Source organism: Lampris incognitus, chromosome 3 (genome assembly GCF_029633865.1).
Source record: "Lampris incognitus isolate fLamInc1 chromosome 3, fLamInc1.hap2, whole genome shotgun sequence".
Classification (NCBI taxonomy): domain Eukaryota; kingdom Metazoa; phylum Chordata; class Actinopteri; order Lampriformes; family Lampridae; genus Lampris; species Lampris incognitus.
The window spans coordinates 27,095,402-27,116,563 of record NC_079213.1 but is presented as its reverse complement, the minus strand read 5'-3'; the positions used below and the strand labels follow the sequence as shown (position 1 = coordinate 27,116,563).

At 47.7% G+C, this 21,162-nt stretch overlaps 1 protein-coding gene across 1 annotated transcript in view; it reads left to right on the top strand.

Moving 5' to 3' along the window:
- sema3c (sema domain, immunoglobulin domain (Ig), short basic domain, secreted, (semaphorin) 3C) overlaps window positions 1-21,162 on the top strand; it is a 59,888-nt gene that overhangs the window by 22,040 nt on the left and 16,686 nt on the right. The window contains exons 3-5 of the mRNA XM_056275602.1: window positions 12,079-12,239; window positions 13,127-13,189; window positions 20,434-20,553. Of these exons, the coding sequence (XP_056131577.1) occupies window positions 12,079-12,239; window positions 13,127-13,189; window positions 20,434-20,553 (344 nt within the window). The remainder of the gene's footprint in view (window positions 1-12,078; window positions 12,240-13,126; window positions 13,190-20,433; window positions 20,554-21,162) is intronic.

The following is a 21,162-nucleotide window of genomic DNA, read 5'->3' as shown; positions in this document are numbered from 1 at the left end:
CCGCGTGGAGTTGGCAACCATAATACACACTCATTACTCGCACCTAAAAAATGCTCAGCCAAGGAAGAAGGGATACTCTGGGTTCTCATGTCCCACTTAGATACAGTGGTGTCTGCTTCAGGAAAGTAGGAGATGGAAAAGGAATTCATTAATCGCTTTAGAATCCCACACATTCATATGATTCCCTTTAAAAAATATACTGATATAATGGGAATATGATATGCAGCAGCAAACAATGGGGGAAATTAATGAGCTGTGTGTGGATAAAGCTCGTCTGTGCTGCACCCTGGATCCTGCGCATGGCAAGTGGTTTCAGTAAGTCCGCAGGGAAGAATGTCTTGTTGATGTTTGCCTGGTGACTGAGCCCTCGGTGCCGCCCGCCTGGGAATGTGGAATATGTCAGTCGGACAGACAATCAGACGACTGTAGGTTCGTGTGGGATATCCTGGGTGGTCTCTCGGTAGATGGGTGGGGGCTTCTTTGCCCTGGTGTGGCACATTACCGTCCCATCTGCTACACCTGAAAATATCACACTGATTATCAGTGCGTGCCGCTGGGCCAAGTCTTGAGGGGACTGGACCAGACATCCCCCGTTCGCAAGGAAAATTGCCATTACCATTGCCATTTATCTCTGCAGGGTTTCTGTATGTTGCCAGGATAAAGTCTTTTCCTGGAGCAGTATGTGTGATTTGACCAACCCCGTATTAGGTAAGTGCAGTCATCCGGAACTGGACTGAAGAGCCCTTGACGTTGTCCGGATAAAGGGCAGCAGCTTTTGGCTGACAGTTTGAAATCAGGCCTCTCTGATGGAACCAGCTCCTCTTGTGAGGATGAATTACAGTGGGGGAGGGTGGGGGGGGGGCTGCTTCAATATTTATCAAGGCAAGTGATTGGGGTCCTCCCACCGAGTGCCCTTGACAACCAGAGACAACAGGTTCTTGCTGCAGAGAATGGTGATAAGCCTCATTAGCATGGAGTTTAATTTATTCGTGTTGCCCTTTCAGGTGGTGCCCCATTGAAGTGGTCTGATTTTGTATGGGGGTACTGGAGACAGAGGGACTGGTTTGTTACTGGCCCACCGCCTTTCCCTGTGGTGTTAATGGGGTGCGCAGACCTTTTGGTTTGTTGGTCAAGAAGAGAAAACACCCCACACAGCCATTCAATGGAGCAACCAAGTTCATCTCTTAGCTCGTGAGGAGCAAGGTAAAATAGACATCATGGACAAGGTCATCCCAAATTGTTGCTTTCTGCTGATATTATTTTATTTACTTTCAGTTTGGCTAAGAGCACTTCTCTAAATAGTCTTGGTGTTGACAAGACCTGAATAAATTGGTGAGATACATAATTGTTCATAGAATATGTACGAGCAGGGCATCCAGGTCGCGTGGCAGTCTATTCCGTCGCCTACCAACACGGGGATTGCACAGGTTCGAATCCCCGTGTTACCTCCAGCTTGGTCGAGACACAATTGGCCGTGTCCGCGGGTGGGAAGCCAGATGTGGGTATGTGTCCTGATCGCTGCACTAGCGCCTCCTCTGGTCAGCCGGGGTGCCTGTTCTGGGGGGAGGGGGAACTGGGGGTAATAGCGTGATCCTCCCATGTGCTATGTCCTCCTGGCAAAACTCCCCACTGTCAGGTCAAAAGAAGCAGCTGGCGACTCCACATGTATCGGAGGAGACATGGTGGTCTGCAGCCCTCCCTGGATCGGCAGAGGGATGGCGCAATGACCGGGACAGCTTGGAAGAGTGGGGTAATTGGCCAGATACAATTGGGGAGAAAAAGGGAGAAAAAATTTCAAAAGAAAAAAAAAAGGAATATGTAAGAGCAACCTTGTTCCTTTTTGGACATTGGAATGTAAACTGCAGTCTTTGTTTTTACACCACACATTAAAATCAGTGGGAAGCGCCCCCTTAACACACACTGAACTACATCTCCATATATGTCAGTACACTCCACAGATGAGTCACTTCATGGAGAATATTAGGGTAAACGGCACTGGAAGCATGGTATACAACTAAGCCCCACTGTATCATCCTCTCATAACCCCCTATCTCACGTGCCACATTTACCTTCAGATCATGCCATGATGCCAACTTCTCCTTATGCCACCTCTGGCTGGGTCTTATCAGCCATATTGGAAGAAGAGGGAACCATAACGCTGTCAAAGTGACATCCCTGGGCCACCCAGGCCAGACAGTTGGCACTGCTCCCTAAACTTAATCCGAGCAGATCCAGATCTACAGTCATCCATCTCGTAAAGATCTCGATACACTTTCCAGCTGCTGTGAATCTGTTTTTCTTTCTGCTTTTTTATTTCTAACGATTCTGCGATACGATGAACCGCTCCTTGTATGGCGAGCCCCAACTAGGGGTTAACGGTGGTGGTGTTTACTGCTTGTAGAAATCAAGTTACTTGGTCGCACAAACTATCTTGGAAGCCTAGTCTGTCACAAAAAAAAGGGTTTTGGGTTGGAAACCTGAGCGATGCTTAAATTGCGGTGTTGCCCCCACCCCTCGTCCCTCACCCCAACCACCACCACCACCCATCACCGGCCACAAGCTATGTAATCACAGCAAAGCAAAAAGCAATTCCCCTCTGTCATCTCAGGAATAGCGACCAAGCACCGCAATCTCCACTTTAATAGCTGCAAAACCAATGGGGGCACAATGACAAGTCCCTTCCCAGTTGCCCACATTTTTTTCTGTTTCTAGTTGGCTGTTCACCACAATCACATTGGAGGGAATGTTGTTCCTGTTTTTACTCAGTGGCTTGTGGCCTTTCACAATGATTACTATGGGGCTCTCTTTCCTTGACTGATCGATTCTCACACAGTTTAGAGAACACCGAATTACACGGGACAATGATCAAAGCTGGTAGTTACTTCAGATACTTTCTCTTCAGAGAGAAGTATTGACTACACAAACACAAACTCATGCCGTCACAGACCGAGGGGGTCCTTTGTGTCTTCTGTTAGAATGGGGATGGATGAATTTCCACCGAGTCAATCATGAATCCAAAGACGGGAGATCATTTCGGCTTGAATGAGAATTGATTTGGTGCCAAAGTTCAATGAACTTGGCAGCACACAATCCATCTCTGACTTAAAGGATAACTTCAGTTTTTTTACAACCTGGGGTCTTCATAAATTTTGTCATCGTGCATATCGGTTATGATATCATTTTACTCATTGTTTTCATTGTAGAGGTTTTAGATACAGGATCACCGCTGGATTTGGCTTTACAATGGCATCTTATGGGACAACTGAACATGAGCATCAGACATATTTCTACAAGTACACTTTAATCAATTTGGAAGTGAAAATGACAGTGAAATTTAAAAGTTTTTCTGCTAGTTGTCCAGTATTATCAATGGTCAGTCACATTGATGAGTTACTTCCTGGTTCAACTGGCAGGAATAAACAGCCTATACCTAATCTAGGTAGTAGTAACCATCGAGAAAGTACCTGGCCAGCATAATAGAGAATACATAGATAATGCGAAACACCATACACATGCTAACTGAGGCACTAGGGTTTTTTTGTCACTCTGGTTGAAAAGACATGTCAACCTTCACAAAGACTTGTGAAGGTTTGTGTTCAGTTGACTCTTAAGATGCCATTGTAAAGCTTTGTCTGGCACAAAATGAAGTTAGTGACTAAAACATCATAACTGAGCGTGGTGGCGTGGTGGTCTATTCCATTGCCTACCAACACGGGAATCGACGCTTTGATCCTCTTGTTACCTCCGGCTTGGTCAGGTGTCTCTACAGACACAATTGGCCGTGTATGCGGGTGGGAAGCCGGATGTGGGTATGTGTCCTGGTCGCTGTACTAGCGCCTCCTCTGGTCGGTCGGGGCTCTTGTTCGGGGGGGAGGGGGAACTGGGGGGAATGGCATGATCCTCCCACGCGCTACGTCCCCCTGGCAAAATTCCTCGCTGTCAGGTGAAAAGAAGCGTCTGGTGACTCCACATGTATTGGAGGGGGCATGTGGTAGTCTGCAGCCCTTCTTGCATCGACAGAGGTGGTGGAGCAGCAACCAGGATGGCTCGGAAGAGTGGGGTAATTGGCCGGATACAATTGGGGAGAAAAAGAGGGGAAAAAACATCTTAACTGATATTCACAATGGCAAAAAACTATGAACATGTGACCCAGGTTGTAAGAAAAACTATAATTATTGTTTAAATAGTCAAACTTCCTTTTATTAGTTTACATTACGTACAGCTGGTCTTCCTACATGCGAGACATGGTTTCTGATTTAGGATTAGGTAGCACCGCAGCCTGCTAAGAACTGTAGCGAGGGCTGCAAGTTGCTGTTTAATATTGGATGACCCCTGTGGTTTCTTTGCCCAACAAAAGGCTTTTGTACTGTTTTCGCTTGACCAGCTCACACAAATAAACCGCTTCAAAGGGCGAGGGCACTGGAGTTTTCCATTCATCGCCTTGGCCAGTCCACCAACCTCCTGTCCAGGGCTGGGGTCAGGGTCACTAAGGGTTGTGTGACTGACTGACCAACCACCTCCATTAAAAAGGCTCAGAGCTCAAAGCGAAGACCTTGGGGAACGATGCCAGATCTACAGGGAGCCGTGAGGCCCACCTGTCCATATGAATAATACAACAACCAACCGCAAACCACCAACGCTCAGGCCCTTCTCTTCTATCTCTTTCCCTTTTCTTGTTTTACCTCACTCTCTCGCTCTCTCTCTCTCTCTCTCTCTCCCCATCTGTTTGTCTGCAATGAAAAAAGGAGCCCTCTTTCTGTCATCCCTGCAGTGGCAGAACAACACAGCACAGGGGGTCCGGATGGCGTGGCGGTCTATTCCGTTGCCTACCAATACAGGGATCACCGGTTCAAATCCCCGTGTTACCTCCGGAGGGCTTGGTCCGGTGTCCCTACTGACACAATTGGCCGTGTCTGCGGGTGGGAAGCCGGATGTGGGTATGTGTCCTGGTCACTGCACCTAGTGCCTCGTCTGGTCAGTCGGGGGGAAGGGGGAACTGGGGGGAATAGCATGAGCCTCCCACACGCTGCGTTCCTGTGGTGAAACTCCTCACTGTCAGATGAAAAGAAGCGGCTGGCGACTCCACATGTATTGGAGGAGGCGTGTGGTAGGGCTGTGTATTGGCGAGAATCTGGCGATACGATACGTATCACGATACGGGGTTATGAGTCAATATATTGTGATATATTGCGATGCTGTAAGAAAGGCGATATATTGTGATGTCATAGGCCTGTGTTCTTTGTGCTTATGCTACTTTCTGTCTCAGTTTATGTTGTTTCGTTGGAGTGGAAGAGTCCAATGGCTGAAGATAGATTACAACACTGTTATCTAGTGGTCATGGGGTTACACACAACACAAAACGTTTGTCACAAACCTTTACATGTAAACAATTAAACATCAATATAGTGGTTTTGAGAGTCGATACAGTATCACCAAAGATAATATCGCGATACTCGGGTGTATCGATATTTTCTTACACCCCTAGCATGTGGTAGTCTGCAGCCCTCCCCAGATCGGCAAAGGGGTGGAGCAGAAACCGGGGTGGCTAGGAAGAGTGGGGTAATTGGCCGGATACAATTGGGGAGAAAAAGAGGGGGGAAATTAAAAAAAGAACATCACAGCACGAGACGTTTCCATCATAGACATTGCCTCAGCCTGTCCCTGCTGCCCCCGCGCCCTCTCTCGCGCCTGCCTCTCCAGGGCGGGACCGCACATCATGTCTTTCCTAGAAATGTTAATTTCCAATAATGCAGAACCTCTTCCTCACACAGAGCAAATTAGGCCTGTTCATTCTGGTGTCCACAAACACTTGTGGACACTTCTGCTCTCTGGAGTTCTCTGATCTCAGCTGGGAGGAACGCGCATAAACTCACAGCTAATGAATCGCATGTGGTCAGGAGATGTTACAAGCCAGGGGACTTATTACTCGCAGATAGGGGGAAAAAAAAAACGAAAGCAAAACTCCAAAGGTCAAATTTCCCTTTTGTGTGCCAATACATTGTCCCCACTTGAAACAAAAGTAGTGTGTGTTTGATTTTGACAATGCGGATTTATCACCCGGGGAATGTTGCTGTCAGGCAGTTGGCTGTGATGTCACAATAGGTGATAATGACATTCATTGCGACATTTCTGATTTTGAAGATCCATCAACGTTTTTATGTTGTGTATTTAAAAAAAAACACAGATGGTTTGGTGAGAGGCCATATCGGAAAAAATTAGTTTTATACACACACACACACGTTTCACTATCCTTATGAGGACCCCTCATTGACTACATTCCTTTCCTAGCCCTTAACCCTAACTTTAACCACACAAACTACATGCCTAACCCTAACCCTTACCCTAATTCTAACCTTAATCCTAAAACTAACTCCTAACCCTAAAATAGACCCTTTTACTTGTGAAGACCTCTAAAATGTCCACACAAGGTAGGTGGTTTCTGGTTTTTCTATCCTAATGAGGACATTCGGTCCACATTAGGATAGTTAAACATGTACACACACACACACACACACACACACACACACACACACACACACACACACAAGGCAGCCCCCGGGAGGCAGTCGTATTCCAGTCTTTGCCAACCTGATTTGGAGATCATGAGTTGGCATATGTTGTGTTTACGGTCTGGTTTGCCCCAGTGGATTTTTTCATATGGTTTATATATAGACTTGTTTGCCCCGGTGGATATATCGTATGACTGTGAAAAACCTTGACGATTCTTGAAAGCAGCCCGCACCCCACTGACAGAGCAGGTGCACCATCTGGTATTGTAAACTTCTGATGTTGGTCTGAAATGCCGTTTTGGTGCAGGCGTGACTCATGTTGTTTGTGCGGGCTCCGGGGCCGAGCGCCGAGAAGACACTGGATCCAACGGTATGCGCTTTCTCCAGAGGGTAGGCTCGCCTCTTTAGCGGATAGGCCGGGGGCTTTGGAGGGATCCATGTGACACACCCCTGCTGTGTCCCATCTCAGCGCTGAGGTCAGAGCCCTTCCGCCCTCAGGAGGGAACATGAAAGTGTCCCCGCCTGCCCCCACAGGGAATCTATACAAAGTTCCCCATACTATTAACAGTTGCTTCACCTCGCACGCCTCATCTACGTGAACACTTTGTTCCAGTTTGGGGAGCGACGTCCTGGAGCAGTTTTGGACCGAGCTCCACCTCTGATTAAACTGAAGTGAGCCACAGTTTTACTAAACCACAGAAAAATCTCAATGAAAAACACCACCACATGTGTGTGTACACACACACACACACACACACACACACACACACACACACACACACACACACACACACACACATCTCTACTGGCCAACAATCTCATCATGACACAATTAATAAGCACACATGTAAATGGGTTAACTTGCTGACAAGTACAGTCACACCTTCAGCACTATACCATGATAGTGTGATTTTACTGTAGTGGATTTATGGGCATAATTCACCACAGCTTGTTGGTTGTGTTAAGTTGACGTATTCACTTTAAGGGCTCAGGGGGTAGCCATGGTTACGCAGCGCCATGTGGTTGGGCGGGATGGGGAATATAAGGAAATAAACAACACACTCGTGTAGTGAGAGAGAGAAGTTGTTCGACTGTTTTCTCCCAACTTCCACAATGCTCTGATTATACTGGCTCAGTAAATCACAAATCTCAAATGTTCGAATAACCGGGGTTCCCACGTATCCTGGAAAACAGCCGACCGATTTTCCAGTCATGGAAAACGCATGGAAAATGAGAGGAAAACTAAAATGTCCGGGAAAATTATTTCAACATTCTTCTTTTTTCCTTTAACTTAGAATTAATTACTAGGCGATCTATCGGAGCTCCCCAAAATGAATATTTCCCATATTTCTCACCTGCGTTATTCTATGATCATCCATCCATCCATTAGCTGAACCACTTATCCTGCTCTCAGGGTCGCGGGAATGCTGGATCCTGTCCCAGCAGTCATTGAGCAGCAGGCGGGGAGACACCCTGGACAGGCCGCCAGGCCATCCCACTATTCTATAATCAATATGTCATAATTTCTAAGCATGTAAGAGGTGGTTTCATAGATAAGTTATAGCCATAGACTGCACGTCTTTGAATCAGACTTCTAAAAAGAGGGACATATTATTGTATGGCGCGACCCCTGTGTCATACCAGCTAGATCATCACTGAAAATGTCCTGGAAAGGTCCTGGAAAATGATCTCTGGAAAAGAGTGGGAACCCTGATAATGATTTCATGGTCTGATTGGGTTTTGCCAGTTTCTCAGAGTGTGCTACAAATATCTAGATTCGTCCGGTGTACCGCCAAGGGATGCTCTGCACACCGCCGGTGGTGCCCGGGAACCAGTAAGTCTGAAAGGATGTTCATCGAAAGAAGAGCTCAGGAAATAATGTCCTGCAAGAAAGCACCAAAGTGTATCAGCTAGATACACTTCCAGTTTCACACCGTCCATTGTAAAGTGGTGTCATTACTGACAGCTGTGCGCTGATGCGTTCTGCACTCCAACCAAAGCGGACGCTCGAGCAGCGAGCTGGTCAAATTAAAACTTTACCCCCAAGTGTAAAAATGAGGCAAAAAAAAGTGAGTGGCCCAAAAGGTGTTAAGTCTTCCCCCAGCTGCTTATTTGGGAAAGCTGTAAGAATGCATTTTTGGCAGCGGTTGGCAGGCCGGTGTGTTTTTAATTAGATGTTAGTTGTGGTGGCTTGTCCGTTTTCACGGCGCTGGGCATGTAATATCTTTGGCTTCCTCGGAGCTGGAACAACACCGCCCCTGCTCACTGCCCCGTGCTATGATGCTATCGCTTCGGCTTTGAACCCCGACGCCCATGCAATCTTTTTCCAGAAGTTTCCCTTTGTTGAACACACACTCGGTCCCCCTCCCATTCAATTTAATTTCCACCAGGTCAGGTGAACACAAAGTGTCTTTTGTGTGTGTTCATTTGACTCCAGAAGGTGTCCTCATCTTCAAAAGTAAACAGGGGTGGAAAGTAGCAAAGTACGAGTACTTTGTTAACTTGAATACATTTTTCAACTATCTGTACTTAACTTTTATTAGTGTATTAACATAATGTGCATTAGTATAGTATAGAGAATTGTCCCTAGGTGTGAATGTGTGTATGTGTGTGTGTGTGTGCGTCGGCCCTGTGATGGCCTGGCAGCCTGTCCAGGGTGTCTCCCTGCCTGCCCCCCAATGACTGCTGAGATAGGCTCCAGCATCCCTGTGACCCTGAGAGCAGAATAAGTGGTTTGGGTAACGGATGGATGGCTGGATAGTATAGAGATAGTAGGTATAATACTAATACTATAATACTAGTATAGTATAGTATAGTATAGTATAGAGATTGACAGATGGATTGGTGCGGCATCAGCAGTAATGTGGGCGTTATACCGGACCGTTGTGGTGAAGAGGGAGCTGAGCCAGAAGGCAAAGCTCTCAATTTACCAGTCAATCTTCGTTCCAACCCTCGCCTATGGTCATGAGCTTTGGGTAGTGACCGAAAGGGTGAGATCGCAGATACAAGCGACTAAAATGAGTTTCCTCCGAAGGGTGTCTGGGCTCAGCCTTAGAGATAGGATGAGGAGCTCGGACATCCGGAGGGAGCTCGGAGTAGAGCCGCTGCTCCTTCGCATCGAAAGGAGCCAAATGAGGTGGTTGGGCATCTGATTAGGATGCCTCCTGGGCACCTTCCTTTGGAGGTTTTCTGGGCACATCCAACTGGGAGGAGACCCCGGGGTAGACCCAGAACTCATTGGAGGGACTACATGTCCACTCTGGCCTGGGAACACCTTGGGATCCCCCAGGAGGAGCTGGAGGGCATTGCTGGGTAGACGTCTGGAGTGTCCTACTTAGCTTGCTGCAACCATTACCCGACCCTGGAGAAGCAGCTGATGATGAGATATATTAGTATATTCAATTTTGGAACCTTTCGGCTTTCAATCCACTACATTAAACAGCAAATATCCATACTTTTACTCTATAACATAATCATGTTACTTAGGTTTTTTGAAAAAATAAAAAAAATGAGGATTTGTATTGACATATAAATCAGAATCAAGCGGAACCAATCCACTGAACCAATCAGATGGGTAATTAAAATGTTCCAAAAGCAGGATCAAATTTTCAGTTTGATTATTGTTTGTAAGGTTTTTTTTAGAACCACTATCTTTCACCTAACTCCAATTCAGTGTCCAATAAAAACATCTAATTCAAGGCGTCCGGGTGGCGTGGCAGTCTATTCCATTGCCTACCAACACAGGGATCGTCGGATCGAATTCCCGTGTTACCTCCGGCTTGGTCGGGCATCCCTAGAGACACAATTGGCCGTGTTTGCGGGTGGGAAGCCGGATGTGGGTACGTGTCCTGGTCGCTGCACTAGTGCCTCCTCTGGTCAGTCAAGGCGCCTGTTCGGGGGGGGGGACTGGGGGGAATAGCATGATCCTCCCACACGCTATGCCCCCCTGGTGAAACTCCTCACTGTCAGGTGAAAAGAAGCAGCTGGCGACTCCACGTGTATCAGAGGAGGCATGTGGTAGTCTGCAGCCCTCCCCGGGTCGGCAGAGGTGGTGGAGCAGCGACCGGGACGGCTTGAAAGAGTGGGGTAATTGGCCAGGTACAATTGGGGAGAAAAAGGGAAAAATGTCATTGTGGTGGTTTAATTTTGTGTCAGGGTGTTTGTACTTAAACTTAAAGGAACATTTCACCGATTGTTTTGTGTATGTGCAGTCAGTACTGATGAGTACTTTAGTGGTTTGAAGCAGTAAAGTCCTCACTGTGTTGTATGTTGACAGAGAAATGGCTGTTTTCCCGCTCACGGGGTCTTACATGCCAGAATGCATCGCTGCACGTTAGCTTCTGTATCTTCGTCCTCCACGCTCGTGCTGCAGGACATTATGTCCACCATCTGAACCGCAGCTTAGCCGAGAGAACAGGGATTTGTTGTTTGAATGGGGTGTTTAGAGGAGATGAAAGTATTAGAAACCCTGCTAGGCTGTTAGTTTTTCCATCCACCAACCGGCTGACATCACGGTACGTCACTTGGCGGCCAGAAAAAAACTGCTTCACTGCGACCTGAGAGATGCAGAAATAATTTTTCATGCACTATCCCTGTCACAGATAGACAAGGTTGAAAATCTGTGAATTTTCCCTTTAAGTGAAAAGGTCAGACAACTTCTTCCACGCCTGATTATGAATTGTTCCACCCTACCTCACCATGCGCTGAGGAGCTCTTAGAGGTCGGTGGGGGTGGGGGTGAGGGTGTAGATAAGGAGGAAGTCGTGGGAAACGTTCGACTCGCCTATGTCTTTTGCGGTTAACTCGTCCTTGTTTGAAGTTAAACACGCCGGGCATTATGTCGCATCTGGCTGAAGAGCCCAACAAAAGCTTGTGATCAGAGAGGGGTGGCGCTTTTCTTCAAGATGAAAAAGCCTCCGTGGAAGAAAAAAAAAACGCATGCCACAGGATGATGAAAATGCGACTTTAGCCTGAGGCTCTGGAAACCTTGTTTGCTGATTAGAGGAGGAAAAACAGACGGTGCTCGTGGAGGGTCAGAGGATGGGAGGGCGGAGATGGAGTGCGGTGTCTAGTCTACATCAACCCCCCCCCCCCAAGCGATCAGTACAGATTGAAGAAGTGATAAATATGCATGAGGTGGCTTTCACAGTGAGGGGCTTTGATGGTATGGTTGAGGGTTCTCTATTACCAACATGAATAGACTGGAAATAACTGTCTGAGGATGTTTACCTCCGATGCGAACAATGTGCGCCTGTAATTAGCTGGAGAGACTCTGGAGGAAAGTTGCATTAACCACTGTACACTGTATATGTCTCCCCTAATGTTCAGGGTTTCCCATCTGTCTAGGGATGAGAGCTAAGTGGAAGAAACAGGAGTATCGAGTGGTAATATGACACAATGGTAGCAGCAATAAATCGTGAGATTTAAATCCTTGTGCTCAGACCTTCGTCCCCCTGAGGTTCAACTCAAAACACGAAAATCCCGATTCAAACTAGAAGTCATGTTCAGACTCCATGGCCCTTAAGTGTTTTTCCTGAGACCATGTTTTTTTTTTCCCTTTTCTGTCACAGACCTGCAGGCGTCCCAGTCTTTTGAACATTTCAGTCTGTCCGACAAGGCCATGGACTACAGGATCCTGCAGATGGACGAGGACCAGGATCGGATGTATGTGGGCTGTAAGGACCATGTCCTCTCCATGGACAACAACAACATCACGCAGGGCACCCTCAAGGTCCGCTACCACACCTCATGGTGTTCAATAACTAAAAGAGGTCCTCTACCCTCTACCCTTGGGTCATGTGACTGGTGCATCCATCCAACACTACATCCATTGCTCATTAGTGACTCACAGAACAACAGATTGTGAGATATATATATTTTCCTACTTTACGTAGTACCTACATATAAATTTCAGGTCAGTGTATGTGGGGCGAGATGTTCTCATTCCTGCATTTCCCTGGTTATTTTCAACTCCCTGTACAAATAAACAGGAAGGGGGGGAGTTGATTATTCAATATCGCACCATGTCAGTAACGGCTATTAGACTATATGGCGTTTTAGTCCATATGATATTATGCAAATTACTACGTATTTCCATGATAACAGCCAATTTGAGGCTCTGCATAAGAGTCTTTTCAAGCGCTTCGGGTTACCGCTGCATGAGGTGGTTTCAGAAGCTCGGAGATAAATCTGATTCAGTGTGTGGCGAAGGAGTTTTCCCGGGGCGTAATTGACAAGCGTGGAGAGCATAAACAGATGGGGGAAGTGTTTCGTTTCCTCTGGGGACTCCCGCAACACATCGTTTTTGCAGAGTAAATTGCCTGATGTATTCATTGAGCCAGACCTTTCGAAGCCCTTTTTTTTTCCAGGCTGAAAACCGGCGCCATTTTTCACCAGCTGCGATGGGCCATCACCCCCGACTGCTTCATATTCAAAAGATGATCGGAACTTTTATGAGGCGTTTTCCATTTTATTCTAAGCAATTTATAGAATTTTCCCTGTAACAAGGTGGATCTGATCAAAGCTTGGCTTGCTTAAACCCCATGCTGTGTGTCTCTCAGTCCTCGTGTTGTCCACTGCTCTCATAGTAAATTGTTTAAATTTTGTGTCTCCCAACAGCTGTTTTGGCCCGCGTCTGCGAGCAAGATAGAAGAATGCCAAATGGCTGGCAAGGACCCTACGGTAAGGACACTGATGAAACATCCCAAAAGTCTGATCTGGGATCACTGGGTGGTCCTACCCCCCCTCCCCGAAACGCAGATCAAGATTTGCAGTTGTGTCATCTTTTCCCTGATCAACTCCTATGCATGCAGGGGTGAACTCAGGCTGGAACCATGGACGTCCTGCCTCCTGGGCTTCTCCTCTCCCATCTGCGAGCATGTGTCTCATGTCCCGTGGTCCAACCACATAAGCGTCAGGCAGCAGATGTCCGGAGGGTCACTGACTTGGCCTGGCCCGGCTGACTCCACCTGGCATCGGCCCTGTTTGTCGAGATGAGAATGAGGCGTGGGAGTCAGGGGGGAGCCCACAGGACGCAGTAGAAAAATAAACCGGCATCAAAGCTCGCGAAAGTGGACACGGCTCATTGCCACTTCTGTCTAAAAGGTTTCATATCAGGCCTGATTTTAGTACGTTGAGCAGAGTGCTGCTCATGAGCTGTAACAAGGCGAAACTAGGATGTGTCTATAGTGCTTTTTTTCTTCTACTTTTCTGCTTCTGTTTTCCACTCGTTTGGCTGCTTGGGAGAAAGAACGGGCATACCGTAAGGGTCCACAGAGGTCACAGGGTAGTGACTCTACTGTGCAGTTGACCTGCTAGTCATTTGTTGTGGCTGCTTGATGTCTTGGAGCCCAGATTTACTCCATGTGCTCTGCACTCATTAGAAATATAATAACCCAATGCATTTGAATTTGCTTTGCTTATATTCTTGGTATTTACTATATATTCTCTACATGACTCTTGTCCACTCTGTGCATTCAACACCTATTGCATGTCTGTCCGTCCTGGACGAGGGATTCCTCCTCGGTTGCTTTGCCTAGGGCCCCCCCCCCCCCCCGACAATAAGTTTTTGTTACGGAGTTTTTTTCCTCATGCGAGGCGAGGGTCCAAGGACAGGGGGGTTTGTATATTGCACTGATTGTGAAATCCTTCTGGACTAATCTGTGATTTGGGGCTATACAAATAGACTCGACTGGACTTGAACACATCCAGTGAGAGAAGTTATGACGTCTGTTCAACACTATGCAGGAGTGTTTCTTTGAAAACACATTTCTAAGAATTTAACTGTTGATGTGAGTAGCAGTTTACACGGACTGAAAACATGGATATGAAACTGCTGCATTTGTTCTAACACAGACCAACGTGTCTCCGGCCTGTGGCAAGCGGGGTGAGGAGGGAAAGAGCGAGGGACTTGTGCAGCTCAGCTTTGCAGCGGTAGAGAAGAAGCTGTTTCCAGTCACTGGGTGATTTGTGTTGCTTTGAGTCACAGCCCAGCCGCTGTGGACAGGCTCCCACAAATATTTAGCTGTCTGCGTATGGAGCTATTCAGCGCTTCCTTCTCTCTTCCACTCTCCTATGTCATCCCTCTCTCTCTCTTTTTTTTTTTTTGCTATCGTGCCATCTCCCATTTTCTATTATAGTTTCTCCCCAAATGTTTGGTACGCCTTTTTCTTCCTGTTGGGTTTTCTTTTTCTGTTTCAGCTTTTCATACCCTGCACTTTTCGGCTCTCTCTCTTTCAGTCTTTCATTCGTATGCGCTGCATGTCCTCTGTCTTTCTTAATGCCGTTTCCCCCTTTTTGCCAGGCGGCGTCTCCGTCCAGGCTGTTTTGATTACTCATCTGATCTGTGTATATTAAGTTCCTCCACCCGGGTGAGTTCTGTGGTCAGCGAGGCTTCACAGAGCGACCACATGTTGTTTGGCTGGACGGTGGCAATTAAGAAGAAACGCCCTCAAACCTGTTTCGATTAAAAAGACCACCCGATTGACTACATCCATTTCTCTGCTTTGACAGAAAGCCTCTTGCCACCTGAGGCCACGGCTGCATGACTTGATGCAGTTCATCATGGGTGGTAATGAAGGCATGGATGATGTTAAAACATCATTCACTCTCTTATATATCACATTATGAGTCTGTCATTGATGTGAGCAGACTCCAGGGTGTAGGCATGTTGAGAGCGGTGGAGATGGATCAGTGATAAAACTGAGGAGAGAGCGAGCGAGAAAGAGAGAGAGAAAGAGGGTGAAAACAAGTGAGATGGGCGTGCAATGGGGATGCAGTTGTCTTTCGATGGCTCCCGGCGGAGCCGTGTGTGGACCGTGAGCCACAGCAGCTGCCGCGTAAGCAGCAATGGCCAAGTTCCTGACGGCTCCCAATGGTGCTCGCTCCCCTCGTCTCCGGTTCGCTCCTCTTCTCACAACTTCTCTCCTTTTCTGCCCCACCCATCTCCCCTTTTCCCCTCCACCCCTCCCCTCTTTCTGCAGACTCACACTTGCATTACCCACAACACCCAGCGCTCCAGCGGCTCCCGACAGAGCGGGAGGTGGAGGCAGCGATAGAGAGAAGTTGGCAGTTGGGCTTACCTAGAAATGTCATGTTCAGTACAGACGCCCTTTTTTCACTGTCTGTCTGTCTGGCCTGTTTGATTGCATGCGACTGCATAACCAGTTCATGAGTGTGATGACTTTGATTTGCATTCCCCGAGCGGAGCGCGACACTTTAAGAGAGATAAACAAGTGCTAGGTTTTTTTGTGCCCCTCGCCCTCTAACCCAGAGCCTGAAGAAGTAAACCTCATCCACTCCTGATCCTGGTTGAACATTACCGCTGTGTTGACATTACATTGCTGATAAACAACATACAAAAAGAAAAAGAAAAATGTTCTCCGAGTCATGTCATCATGAAAATAATTTGTTTTCATTTCAAAAGTACAAGGTATTCATTTTGGAATGCCGTACTTACCTTTTGTGCATTTTATTTTGGAAACTGCAGGTGATCATGCCATCTAAAATATGTAAACTATTCTATAAACAATTGTTTAGTACCAAGCATATCTTGCTTTCGTAATGTGCCGTATTTCCAAGTAACACAGAATATTAGGGTGGGACAAAGTGTAGGGAGGGATGTGATTTGATTGGATGGTGCAAAACATTTGATGATATTGTGGTGAGCTTGTGAGAGGTGGAGGTATGCACTGGAGAGAAGAGGAACTAAAGTCAGTAGGAGCAAGACGAAATACCTATGCATGAATGAGAGGGAGGACAGTGGAATGGTGAGGATTCAAGGAGTAGAGGTGATGAAGGTGTATGAGTTTAAATACTTGGGGTCAACTGTCCAAAGTAACGGGGAGTGCAGAAGAGAGGTGAAGAAGAGAGTGCAGGCAGGGTGGAGTGGGTGGAGAAGAGTGTCAGGAGTGATTTGCGACAGAAGGGTACCAGCAAGAGTTAAAGGGAAGGTTTACAAGATGGTTGTGAGACCAGCTAGGTTATATGGTTTGGAGACAGTGGCACTGATGAAAAGACAGGAGGTGGAGCTGGAGGTGGCAGGGTTGAAGATGCTAAAATTTCCACTGGGAGTGACGAAGAAGGACAGGATTAGGAATGAGTATATTAGAGGGACAGCTCAGGTTGGACAGTTTGGAGACAAAACAAGAGAGGCAAGACTGAGATGGTTTGGACGTGTGGAGGAGAGATGCTGGTTATATTGGGAGAAGGATGCTGAATATGGAGCTGCCAGGGAAGAGGAAAAGAGAAAGTCCAAAGAGGAGATTTATGGATGTGGTGAGGGAGGACATGCAGGTGGCTGGTGTGACAGAGGAAGATGCAGAGGACAGGAAGAAATGGAAATGGATGATCCACTGTGGCAACCCCTAACAGGAGCAGCCGAAAGTAGTAGTAGGTGGTGAGCTTGTGTGGAAGAAGGCATAGTGAGACAGAGATCTTAATCTTACGGCAATTCCCGTGCCCCACACACCACACAGCTCCAGGAATGCTCTTTTACTTAATGACAGAACAGCACAACAACACAATGATTTCCGCCCTGAGGTCACAACCAATGACGTTAGTCTAACTCACAATCATACAGTCAGTCAGTCAGTAAACAGTCTTCTATTTAGTCCGAGTCAAACCCCCAAACAAACTACAAATCCCAACATGAACCAAACATTTGAACAAGTAAACATTTAACATAAATCATAACAATTTCAACTCGAACATTAACAGTCCCCATGAGCCCTTGTGCTCATGGGGACAGTCAGATAACCGCCTCCTCCAGTCGCTACATAACCCCCATCTGAGGGGTCAGTCGTCCTTGATGACCCCAACACATAGTCCCTCACATGCCCAGGGTGCCATCACTGGTGAACAGGCCACCTGGGGCTCACAGGAAGCGCAACTGGAGGAGAGTCAAACTGATCGGTGCATGGGGTGCTACTGCTGCCCCCCCCCCAACAACAAGCAGAGCAAGGGGAGGGTATTGGGAGGGTCTGTCCTGGTGCAGAACTCATGTGCCAGCTACTGGTCTCCAGCCTGGACTTGCGGTGACTTTTTCCCTCTCATACCAGCCTTATCTTCTGTCACTGTCATCAGCTGGGTTTAGGTTAGTGACCATGCCACTGAGAGTGGGCTGGTGGTGCCCAGGAGGATGCCAGGTTGCACCAGAGAAATGGTAGACCCTGTGTCTACCAGGCCCTGGCAGTTGCCAGTTCAGATACAGCCCTTTGGTGTGACCTAGGCAGCCAACCAGCGTGCTTTGGCCTTGATGGGGGTCTGGAGACTGGAGTGGTGGTCCCCTCACTAGGCCACTCTGCCGTCATTTCCCTGCCAGGCAGGTGACTCTGGATTTCAGTGCTGGTGCTGGGCAGTCGCGGGCTATGTGACCAGGCTCGTCACACCGGTAACAGTGGTCAGTCGGCTGGGGTGGACGTCGCCTGGATGTTGGAGGCCATCGCCGAGACTGCTGTGGTTGAGGCTGAACTTGGTAGACCTCTTCTGCCTCTTCTTCCTCCTCATCGTAGTCAGCCAACCTGACGTGCGGTCGGAGAGTGGGGCCTTCTGTTGGGTGGGCCGTGTGTAGAGTACCACCTCAGCCCATTCAGCTTCGCAGAGAGCCTTGCTGAGGAATTGGGGCATGGCAAGGCGAACATGCTGGCGCAACCGCTCCGGCTTGAGCTCCTGCAAGAAAGTGTGGAGGGCCAGCTCCTCTTGGGCAGCTGTGTTAAACTGCAGGTAACCATGTTGGGTGTGCAGCTGCACATCTGTGGCGAAGGTGCCCAGGCTCTCTCCTTCTTGACAGCGGTGGCTGGCTAGCTGCTCCCTGCGCTGGTCAGTGAAGGGTTGCTGCCAGAATCGCCTCTCCAGTGCCGTGGTCAGGGCATGGAGATCTCGCTGCTCCACTGGGGCTAGATTGAGCAGCACCTGCAACGCCTTTCCCTCCGACACCATGGCCAGGTAATGGCAGTTTCTTCATTGCTCCATCCGCTGTGCTAGTTGGACTTGCGAGAGGTACGTCTCTAGCTGTGTCATCCCGTTGTGCTTGGGCAGCTTGGCTGTTGTTCTATGCCCAACTGCGGGGCGCGACAGGCTGGGCGTGGGGACCAGTGGTGGTGGCTCATTGGCAGCAGCCCTCCTGGTCTCTAGGGGGCGGTCGGTGGTGGTGGGCAGCAGGCTTTCCCCTGTATTGGCACTTCTGGCTTCTAGGGGGCCGCGGTGCACTGGAGCCATCAGGGTAGGCTGGAAAAAGCCATCTCTGTCAGGCTCCGTCTTTTGCCATGCCAGGTTTTCCAAGCGCCAACGGGTCCGTTCAGTGTCTCATTTCAATCTCTGGATCTCTCTCTCCATTCTTCAGCCCAAATCCCACTTCTGACACGAATGTGACAAGCTTGCGTGGAAGAAGGCATTGTGAGACAGAGATCTTAATTTCAGGGCAGTTCCCATCCCCCATACACTGAACAGCACAACAACACAATGATTCCCCCCCCCGAGGTCAAAACCAGCGATGTTAGTCTAAGTCATGATCAGTAAACGGTCTTCTATTTAGTCCGAGTCAAACCCCCAAACAAACTACACACCCCAACATGAACCAAACATTTGAACACGTAAAAATGTAACATAGATCATAACAATGTCAACTCAAAAATTAACAGACCCATGAGCCCTTGCGCTCCCCCAGCGCAGAACCGTCGCCAGTCAGAGCGACCGCCTCCTCCGGTCACTTACAATATTATTGGCTGGAATGTTGCTCGGGTCGCCCACCTGCTCAGACTTCGTGACACAATCACAAAAAACTTGTCTGTTTAAGAGGAAGTTAAGGTGATTAGATTTTAATGGGAAGTAGAACATTGAATTTTTTATTATTTTTATGGGGTTAGGTACCTAATGCAACATGAGAAATGAGCTAACGGTAAAAAAAGTCAATATTCATCTCAGGTTGTCTTTAAATAGTCGGAAAAAAGTGTTGCCAATGTATGAACGAATCGGTGGACGAAATACAGGAGAAAAACTACTATATGCTTTCTCTGCTTCACAGTGGAAACCTTAAACTTGGGCTATTTACGTAGGCCTTTTTATACATAAACTTCAGTGTAAAGTGCTCAGAATGCACTATATTAAATTAAAAACTGATAAAACATTTATAATAATAATAGATTACATTTATATAGCACATTAACTAGACACCCAAAGCACTTCACATTTAAGGGGGAAACTCACCTCAACAACCACCAATGTGTAGCACCACCTGGATGATGCACAGCAGCCAGTTTGCACCAGAACGCCCACAACACATCAGCTTGAGGTGGAGAGGGAGAAGTCATTGAGTGAATTAAAAATCAAAAAAGACATGCATGTTAGGGTTAGTACTCCTGTCTATGCCCTTGACCGAGGCATTTCAAGACGAACTGGAGTTGGTCCCCGGGTGCTGCACGGCGGCTGCCCACTGCTAGCTACACAGCTAGGATGGATTACATGCAGGGCATAATATCCCTATGAGGATCAATAGAGTGTATCAAAATCAAAACAAAATCAAAAATACACAGGGGATGATTAGGTGGCCAGATGGAGAGAGCCAGGTCCATGTTGGTATGGCTGATACAACAGAACAGTTATTAAAAAAAGATGGCGTTTAAAATAAAAGTGAAGGTGGTGAATATTAATTACAAGCAAGGTTTAATAAGCAAACAGTTGATTAAAAATTCCTGCTGAGCCTGCCTCTCTACTGTCATTACATGGGGAGGTCCAAAGGATGCATCTCCATTTTTCCTAGGGGATGCAGAGGATGTGTGAGAGCCTTTGTTTACCTTGCAGGGTGTCGCTGTGAAAGAGCATGCACACGCCATACAAATAAAATAAAGATTTTACTGTAATGAATTGTTTTTAATTGCTGTGCTCACTCACATAATTTTTTCCCCTGGTTTCCTTTCGTTTTGTTATAGCATGGCTGTGGGAACTTCATCCGCGTGGTGCAGCCCTACAACAGGACTCACCTGTTCATGTGTGGCAGTGGAGCCTACAGCCCCGTCTGTGTTTACGTCAACAGAGGCCGGCGACCAGAGGTAACCACCTTCAACCCTACGCCTCATCGTACAACGACAATAAGACTCAAGTGGTCAGGCGTCCCTACTGACACAGTTGGCCGTGTCTGCGGTTGGGAAGCCGGATGTGGGCATGTGTCCTGGTCGCCACACTAGCGCCTCCTCTGGTCGGTTGGGGCACCTGTTCAGGGGGTGGAGGTGGAACTGAGGAGGAATAGCGTGATCCTCCCACGTGCTATGTCCCCCTGGTGAAACTCCTCCCTGTCAGGTGAAAAGAAGCGGCTGGCGACTCCACATGGCAGAGGGGGTGGAGCAGTGACTGGGACGGCTCGGAAGAGTGAGGTGATTGGTCAAGTACAATGAGGGAGAAAAGGGGGGGGGGCTAAACTGATGGTTGTCTTCCTCATGAGGTTGTATGATTTTGGTGGCCACAGTATCTCAGTCTCCTCCTCTGACCTGCAGTTTGTTCCCTGTGAGTACGGTGGACTTAAGAGTTGAATGTGTCTCACTTTCCTCATCGTGTAATTTCATAACGGTTTATTTTACGATGGCACTAAAAGAGAGGTATGTGCCGCAGTGTGCCGGGGTGCCAGCAATAGCAGACTCTTGGTAAAAGTGCTGGAAATTTAC